The sequence below is a fragment of the Myotis lucifugus genome, unplaced genomic scaffold, assembly GCF_000147115.1.
Source record: "Myotis lucifugus unplaced genomic scaffold, Myoluc2.0 scaffold_4, whole genome shotgun sequence".
Lineage (NCBI taxonomy): Eukaryota > Metazoa > Chordata > Mammalia > Chiroptera > Vespertilionidae > Myotis > Myotis lucifugus.
Genome location: NW_005871052.1, coordinates 13,417,336 through 13,426,580, shown reverse-complemented (window position 1 = coordinate 13,426,580; position 9,245 = coordinate 13,417,336). Strand labels below are relative to the sequence as shown.

The window sequence follows — 9,245 nt, the reverse complement described above, 5'->3', positions numbered from 1 at the left end:
AGTTCGAGCAGCTCTGCCTCGATATCTATTTTTGTTCATCAGTTTATAATGGTCTTTATTATCCATAAATGAGTGAGATCATGTGGTATTTTTCCTTCTTGACTGGCTTATTTCACATTAGCATAATGCTCTCCAGCTCCATCCATGCTGTTGCAAATGGAAAGAGTTCCTTCTTTTTTTACAGCAGCATAGTATTCCATTGTGTATATGTACCACAGTTTCCTAATCCATTCATCTACTGATGGGCATTTAGGCTGTTTCCAGATCTTAGCTATGGTGAATTGTGCTGCTATGAACATAGGGGTGCATATATCTTTTCTGATTGGTTTTCTGGTTTCTTGGGATATATTCCTAGAAGTGGGATCACAGGGTCAAATGGGAGTTCCATTTTTAGTTTTTTGAGGAAACTCCATAATGTCTTCCATAGTGGCTGCACCAGTCTGCATTCCCACCAGCAGTGCACCAGTGTTCCCTTTTCTCCACATCCTCTCCAGCACTTGTTGTTTGTTGATTTGTTGATGATAGCCATTCTGACAGGTGTGAGATGGTACCTCATTGTTGTTTTGATTTGCATCTCTCGGATGATTAGTGACTTTGAGCATGTTTTCATATGTCTCTTGGCTTTCTGAATGTCCTCTTTTGAAAAGTGTCTATTTAGGTCCTTTGCCCATTTTTTGATTGGATTGTTTACCTTCCTTTTGTTGAGTTGTATGAGTTCCCTATAAATGTTGGAGATTAAACCTTTATCAGTGATAACATTGGCAAATATGTTCTCCCATGTAGTGGGCTTTCTTGTTGTTTTGTTGATGGTTTCTTTTGCTGTGCAGAAGCTTTTTATTTTGATGTAGTCCCATTTGTTTATTTTCTCTTTAGTTTCCAATGCCCTAGGATCTGTATCAGTGAAGAAATTTCTTCAGCATATGTCTGAGATTTTGTTGCCTTTGGATTCTTCTAGTATTTTTATGGTTTTCCGTCGTATATTTAAGTCCTTTATCCATTTTGAGTTTATTTTTGTGTATGGTGTAAATTGGTGGTCTAGTTTCATTTTCTTGCATGTATCTGTCCAATTTTCCCAACACCATTTATTGAAGATACTATCTGGACTCCATTGTATGCTCTTGCCTCCTTTGTCAAATATTAATTGAGCGTATTGGTTCAGGCCGATTTCTGGGCTCTCTATTCTATTCCATTGATCTATATGTCTGTTCTTGTGCCAGTACCAGGCAGTTTTGAGAACAGTGGCTTTGTAATACAGCTTGATATCTGGTATTGAGATCCCACCTACTTTGTTCTTTCTCAGGATCGCTGCAGCTGTTCGGGGTCGTTTTTTATTCCAGATGAATTTTTGGAGAGTTCGTTCTAGGTCTGTGAAATACGCCGTTGGTATTTTAATGGGAAGTGCGTTGAATTTATAGACTGCTTTGGGTAGTATGGACATTTTAATGATGTTGAGTCTACCAATCCAAGAACATGGTATGTTCTTCCATCTCTTTATGTCTTCCTCTATCTCTTTTTTCAACATCCTGTAGTTTTCTGAGTAAAGGTCTTTTACCTCTTTAGTTAAGTTTATTCCTAGGTAGCTTAATTTTTTTGGTGCGATGGTAAATGAGATTGTTTTTTTAGTCTCTCTTTCTGCAAGTTCACTATTGGTGTATAGAAATGCCATAGATTTCTTGGCATTAATTTTGTATCCTGCTACATTGCCGAATTCTTTTATTAAGTCTAATAGTATTTTGATGGAGTCTTTAGGGTTTTTTATGTATAATATCATGTCATCTGCAAATAAGGACAGTTTTACTTCTTCTTTTTCAATTTGGATGCCTTTTATTTCTTCTTCTTGTCTAATTGCAATGGCTAATACTTCCAGTACTATGTCAAACAGGAGTGGTGAGAGTGGGCATCCCTGTCTTGTTCCTGTTCTTAGGGGAAATGGTGTTAGTTTTTGTCCATTGAGTATGATGTTGGCTGTGGGTTTGTCATATATGGCTTTTATTATGTTGAGGTATGATCCTTCTATTCCCACCTTGCTGAGAGTTTTTATCAAAAATGGGTGTTGAATTTTGTCAAACGCTTTTTTTGCATCAATTGATATGAATATGTGGTTTTTTTCTTTCAATTTGTTTATGTGATGTATCACGTTTATTGATTTGCGGATATTGTACCATCCTTGCATGCCTGGGATAAATCCTACTTGGTCATGGTGTATGATCTTTCTGATGTACTGCTGGATCCGATTTGCTAAGATTTTGTTGAGGATTTTGGCATCTATGTTCATGAGGGATATTGGCCTGTAATTCTCTTTCATTGTGTTGTCTTTACCTGGTTTTGGTATTAGAGTGATGCTGGCTTCATAAAATGAGCTTGGAAGTGTTCCTTCCTCTTGGATTTTTTGTAGTAGTCTGAGGAGGATAGGTTTTAGTTCTTCCTTGAATGTTTGGCTAAACTCCCCTGTGAAGCCATCTGGTCCTGGGCTTTTGTTTGCTGGAAGCTTTTTGGTGACTGCTTCAATTTCTTCCATAGTTATTGGCCTGTTGAGATTTTTAGATTCTTCCTGATTAAGTTTTGGAAGGTTGTATTTTTCTAGGAATATGTCCATTTCCTCCAGGTTGTCTAGTTTGTTGGAGTAGAGTTGTCCACAGTATTTTTTAACAATCATTTGTATTTCTGTGGGGTCTGTTGTTATTTCGCCTCTTTCATTTCTGATTTTGTTTATTTGGGTCCTCTCTCTTTGCTTCTTGGTGAGACTGGCTAGAGATCCATCAATCTTGTTTATCCTTTCAAAGAACCAGCTCTTGGTTTCATTGATTTTCTGTATTGTTTTTTTGGTCTCTATGTCATTTATTTCTGCTCTAATCTTTATTATCTCCTTCCTTCTGCTCACTCTGGGGTTTTCTTGCTCTCTTTCTAATTCTTTGAGATGTAGATTTAGATGATTTACTACCATTTTTTCTTGTTTGTTGAGATAGGCCTGTAGAGCTATAAACTTCCCTGTCAGGACTGCTTTCATTGTGTCCCAAAGGTTTTGGATTGTTATGTTTTCATTGTCATTAGTTTCCAGGATGTTTTTCATTTCTTCTTTGATCTCATTGGTAACCCAATCAATATTTAATAACATGCTATTCAGCTTCCAAGTGTTTGAGTATTTTGAGTTGTTTTTATTGTAGTTTATTTCTAATATTATGCCCTTGTGGTCTGAGAAGATGTTTGGTATGATTTCAATCTTCTTGAATTTGGGGAGACTTTGTTTGTGACCCAATATGTGGTCTATTTTTGTTCTTTTTTTAAAAAATATATTTTATTGATTTTTTACAGAGAAGAAGGGAGAGAGATAGAGAGTTAGAAACACCAATGAGAGAAAAACATCGATCAGCTGCCTCCTGCACACCCCCTACTGGGGATGTGCCCGCAACCAAGGTACATGCCCTTGACCGGAATCGAACCTGGGACCTTTCAGTCCGTAGGCCAATGCTCTATCCACTGAGCCAAACCGGTTTCGGCTGTGGTCTATTTTTGAAGATGTCCCATGAGCACTTGAGAAGAACGTATATTTTGTGGCTTTGGGGTGAAATGTTCTGAAGATGTCAATTAAGTCCATCTGATCTAGTGAGTCATTTAGGTTTGCTGTTTCTTTGCCGATTTTTTGTCTAGAGGATTTATCCAGTGATGTCAGTGGTGTATTAAAGTCCCCTACTATGATTGTATTGTTGTCGATCTCTCCCTTGATATCTTCCAGGAGTTTTCTTATGTATTTGGGTGCTGCTGCATTGGGTGCATATATGTTTATCAGGGTTATATCTTCTTGTTGTATCGATCCCTTTAGTATTATGAAGTGGCCTTTCTTATCTCTTGTTATGGCCTTCACTTTGAGGTCTATTTTGTCCGATATAAGTATTGCTACCCCAGCTTTTTTTTCATTTCCATTTGCCTGAAAGATATTTTTCCATCCCTTCACTTTCAGTCTGTGTGAGTCCCTTCTAATGAGGTGGGTCTCTTGTAGACAGCAAATGTATGGGTCATGTTTTTTTATCCATTCAGCCACTCGATGTCTTTTGATTGGACCATTTAGTCCATTTACATTTAAAGTTATTATTGAAAGGTACTTGTTTGTAGCCATTTCTATTTTTTATGGCTGTTTTCTTTCTGAGCTTTTTGTTTCTTCTTTTTACACCAGTCCCTTTAGCATTTCTTGCATTGCTGGCTTGGTGGTGATAAACTCCCTTAGCCTTTTTTTGTCTGTGAAGCTTCTTATTTCCCCTTCAATTTTGAATGATAGCCTTGCTGGTAGAGTATTCTTGGATTCAGTCCTTTGCTTTGCATCACTTTGTAAATTTCTGTCCATTCTTTTCTTGCCTGATGTGTTTCTGTTGAGAAATCATTTGATAATCTGATGTAGGATCCTTTGTAGGTAACTCTCTGTTTCTCTCTTGCAGCCTTTAAGATTCTCTCTTTGTCTTGTACATTTGCCATCGTTATTATGACGTATCTTGGTGTGGGTCTTTTGGGGTTCATCTTGCTTGGGACTCTCTGTACTTGTGTAACTTTTTTCTTCCCCATATCTGGGAAGTTTTCTGTCATTATTTCTTCAAATAGATTTTCTAATCCTTGCTGCTCTTCTTGTCCTTCTGGCAGCCCTATTATGCGTATGTTACTTTGTTTCATGTTGTCCCAAAGCTCCCTTAGGCTCTCCTCCTGCTTTTTAATTTTTTTCTCCAGTTGCTGTTCAGATTGAGCTTGTTTCTCTGCCTTATCTTCTAACTCACTAATTCAGTCCTCTGCTTCTTCTAGTCTGCTGTTGAAACTTTCCATGGTGTTTTTGATTGTAGCTATATCACTTTTCATTTCTTCCTGATTCTTGCATAGGTTGTTGATTTTCTCATCCATCCGGTAAATGAATTGTATAACCATTATTCTGAATTTTTTTCTGTCATGTTGCATGCTTCAACTTCATTAATTTCCTTTCGTGGCGTTCTTCATTGTCTTTCTCTGGGTGTTGTGTCGTCTTCTCATTCTGATATCTCCCGATGGTTCAAACATCGAAGTTGCGTGGACTGAGCCGTGTGCAGTGAGAAGCCTCCCACCCACCCTAAGTGTCACTGAAGAGCTCTGACACTAAGATGTGTGGTTGTTGTGGATTGGTGAGAACCAGGCTCGCTCAGAGTCAGTGTTGCCAGCGCTCAATGTTGCCTCGTGCGCGCCCTTAGAATCAGGGACCCTGCCTGCACCGTGCTGAAACAGAGACCCCCCTGAAGCGTGTTGAAAATCAGTGCCCCCTAGCGTGCGCCAAGAGTCAGAGTTCCCCAAGAATCCAGTATCAGAGTCTCTGTTGCTTCGCGCGACCTCGCCTTGAGAATCAGGGTCCCTGTGTGCCCTTGCACCTGGAATTGGAGTCACTGGCTCTTAGTATGAATGCACAGGGAATCAGGATCTCAGGCACAGGTGATAAGAAACACAGTCAAGTCACTGGTGCTTGGTGCTGCCTCCTGCCCAGAGAATCGGGGTCCCTGGGCCTGTGCTACGTGGGACAAATTCCCGGTGTTCACGCGATTGCTCCCAGCCCAGGGCTCCTGGAGCAGGCATTGTGAGCAGGACCAGTTCCCGGTGTTCCCGCGATTGCTCCCAGCCCAGGGCTCTGAAGCCTGCAGTGCCCGTAGGATCAGTTCCAGGTGTTCACGCGTTTGCTCCCAGCCCAGGACTCCTGAACCCGGCCCTACACGCGATCAGTTCCAAGGTGCTCGCGCACTTCCAGGCTAAAGTTCCTGTGGCAGCACTGAGGCCCCGGCAAGGGATGGGTCTATCAGTTACTATGGCGCTGCCCGCGAGCCTGCGGGAAGGGGGGATGGACTCTGTTACTCACGGATCTGCCGCGGGGATTTCTGAACTTTTGGTGTCCACAGGTCTGTAGCTGTGGTCATAGGTCTCTGTCCCCAGTGGCTGCAGGGTCCTGGAATGCGTCTGAGATCAGACTGGGTGGTGCTGAGGCCAGGATCCTAGTCTCAAGCAGCTCTGTTTCCCAAGATGGCATGGTCACTGTGCCCGTGCTGGCCGCCCAGGAGTGTCTGCGCAGGGAGTGGGGCTCCGCCACCTAAGACTGCCCGGTTTAGCAGCCCCTTAGAAGACCTGCAGAATCTAACTGTCCCTAGCTCATACACACATACCACACACGTCCACACACTCACACACATACCACACACGTCCACACACTCTATCACTTCCTTGCGCTCTCACACTCTCTCCCTCCCTACCTTCCCGCTGGTCGCCATTTTTCGAGCATACTCTTATGTTATATTAAGAATACTAGTAGAATAGCCCTGGCTGGTTGCTCAGTGGTTAGAGCATTGGCCCACAGACTGAAGGGTCTCAGGTTTGATTCCAATCAAGGGCACATCCATCATACCTCAGTTGCAGGCTTGATCTCTGGCGCTGGTCAGAGCACATGCAGGAGGCAACCAGTTGATGTGTCTCTCACATCGATGTTTCTCTCTCTCTGTCTCTCCCCCTCCCTTCTACTCTCTCTGAAAAACCAATGGAAAAAATATCCTCAAGTGAGGATTAACAGAAGATAAAAGAATAGAATACATTTTTCAATGATTGGCAGCATGTAAGAATAATAAATAGTACATGTTAAAGCAGTAAATAAATGTAGCATGTTGGCTTTTGAAGTCAATGTTTAAACTTAACTGAACTTTATAATATTCTTGAATTTACATTCATTATTTTTGTTTATATTACCTAAGCCAGTAACAACTTTCTTCGTATTTATTCAGCATGTGGGTTTCTACTCCAAAGTTGTAACAGAGAATAAGAAGATATTCAGTCTGCAATTAAAAAAAAAAGATAATCAGATTCATGATTTCCTTAACATTAAAATATCTATAGAGATCATATTGGGCTTCTGGTCAAGATGGCAGTATAGGTAGATGCAGTACTGGCATCCTTCCACAACCATATCAAAATTACAATTAAACTACAGAACCACTATTATTCAGAATCACTTGATATCTAGCTGAACAGAAGTCCCATAATCTAGATATACAGAAACAGCCACATGGAGACTGGTAGGAGGGACAGAGAGCTGTGTAACAGGCAGATCCCACAGCCACATGTGGTACTTAAAAATAGGGAGGAAGAGATCAACCAAAAGACTTGTATGTATGCATATGAGCATAACCAATGGACATAGATGGGGGGTTGTGTGAGGGAATGTGCTGGGGGTTGGGGCGGCTGGGGAGAGGTCAATGGGAGAAAACGGAGACTTATGTAATACATTAAACAATAAAGAACTTAAATTTAAAACAAATAGGGAGGGATATCTGAGCTGCTGAGGTCCTCCCTAAGAATGGAGGGGTCCCATCCACACACCAGGCCCCCCTGACCAGAGTTCCAGTGTCATGAAGAGAAGTCCCATATCTTCAGGATGTGAAAACCAGCGAGGATTCCTTTGTTTAGCTCTCCCCCAACAGAACCAGCAGGTAAGTGAGTCTCCATCAACCTAACACTGTTCACCTTGATACCTCGCCCTATCCAACCTGCAGGTCCCCCAAGCCATATTCAGTGGCTTTTCAATAAAAATGGCTTGTCTTAGCTCATGTTGCAGACACTCCTAAAATCTCTCAAAGGTCCACAAAACCCAAACAAGCAGCATCTGGCCTCGGTGTGCCCTGTACTACTTGCTAAACAGCGCTAAGTCCAGCACTAGCAGCAGCCGGCCTTTGTCCACAGCTTGGCCTCTTCCAGGCATCTCCAAGCACAATAGAAGTAGCAGCCATCTGCAGCTCACTCTGTAGCTCATGCCAGGTGGTAGCTGATCTTGGCCTAAATCCCCAGGAGTCACCAGAGCCAGCGCACCTGGTAGACAGTTTCAGACCATTCTGGAGAACCACCCAACCACCTCCAGAAGCAGTGCACACAAGGGGTGAACTCAGCAAACACCAGAGTCTCGCTAAAGAGAGTCCTGCTCCTTGGGGTTGGGCCCTGCACACCAGCTCCTCTGATGCAGTTGGGGCCAGTGCTTGCAAATGATTAGCCTGGAAGTAAATCCATCTCATTGACATGCCAATGGCAATTAAGGCTCAACTACAATAGGAGGGTACAGACAGCTGACATGGAGAGCTGCACCTGGAATGCCCAGCTAAGGGGCTGAGGAGGTTGAGACTAATAGGCTCTACCTAATACATAGAAACAACCAAAGAGAGGCAACCAAAATGAGGAGACAAACAAACATGTCCCAAATGAAAGAACAGAACAAAACTACAAAAAAATAACTAAATACAATAGAGACAAAAAATTATTACATATCTGTCCTTATCCCCACATTACACTCCATTCCACCACTCATGCCCTCAACTCCCTGTTGTCTGTGTCCATTGGTTAGGCCTATATGCTTGCATATAAGTCCTTTGGTTGATCGCTCCCCCTTACCCCCACCCTCCCTACCTTCCCTCTGAGGTTTGATGGTCTGATCAATGCTTCTCTGTCTCTGGATCTGTTTTTGTTCATCAGTTTATGTGTTCATTATATTTCATAAATGAGTGAGATCATGTGATATTTATCTTTCTCTAACTGGCTTATTTCACTTAGCATAATTCTCTCCAGTTCCATCCATGCTGTTGCAAATGGTAAGAATTCCTTCTTTTTTACTGCAGCATAGTATTCCATTGTGTAGATGTACCACAGTTTTTTTTTTAATATATTTTATTTATTGTAAATTGTGCTGCTATGAACATAGGGGTGCATATATCTTTTCTGATTGGTGTTTCTGATATCTTGGGATATATTCCTAGAAGTGGGATGACTGGATCAAATGGAAATTCCATTTTTAATTTTTTGAGGAAACTCCATACTTTTTTCCACAGTGGCTGCACCAGTCTGCATTCCCACCAGCAGTGCAAGAGGGTTCCTTTTTCTCCACATCCTTGCCAGCACTTGTCGTTTTAAATGGTCATCTTTCAACTAAAACACTTGACCAGGAATATGAAATTTAAAACAAAATTCCTATTATTTCAGCCAGTTTTATGATACTATATAAATATTATTACATTTAAATATATGAGTGATCCCCATTTTGTCTCTCAGCTAAAGTGAATACCATTTAAGTAGTTAGATTTGTATTCACAATCAGATCATTCTCACCAAAAATATTACATTTTTTTCTCTTTTTCCATAGTAGGTTATATTTAAATTGTCTAGCTAATATCCTTGAATGTCTCCATTAATATAAACATCTACCACACTTATGTTCGCCCAGA

The 9,245-nt window shown here is 41.3% G+C and overlaps 1 protein-coding gene across 1 annotated transcript in view; it reads right to left on the bottom strand.

The window, feature by feature from the left end:
* Positions 1-9,245, bottom strand: part of TEX11 (testis expressed 11) — a 404,641-nt gene that overhangs the window by 295,562 nt on the left and 99,834 nt on the right. Inside the window, 1 exon segment of the mRNA XM_023765080.1 lies at positions 6,730-6,815. Coding sequence (XP_023620848.1) covers positions 6,730-6,815 — 86 coding nt within the window.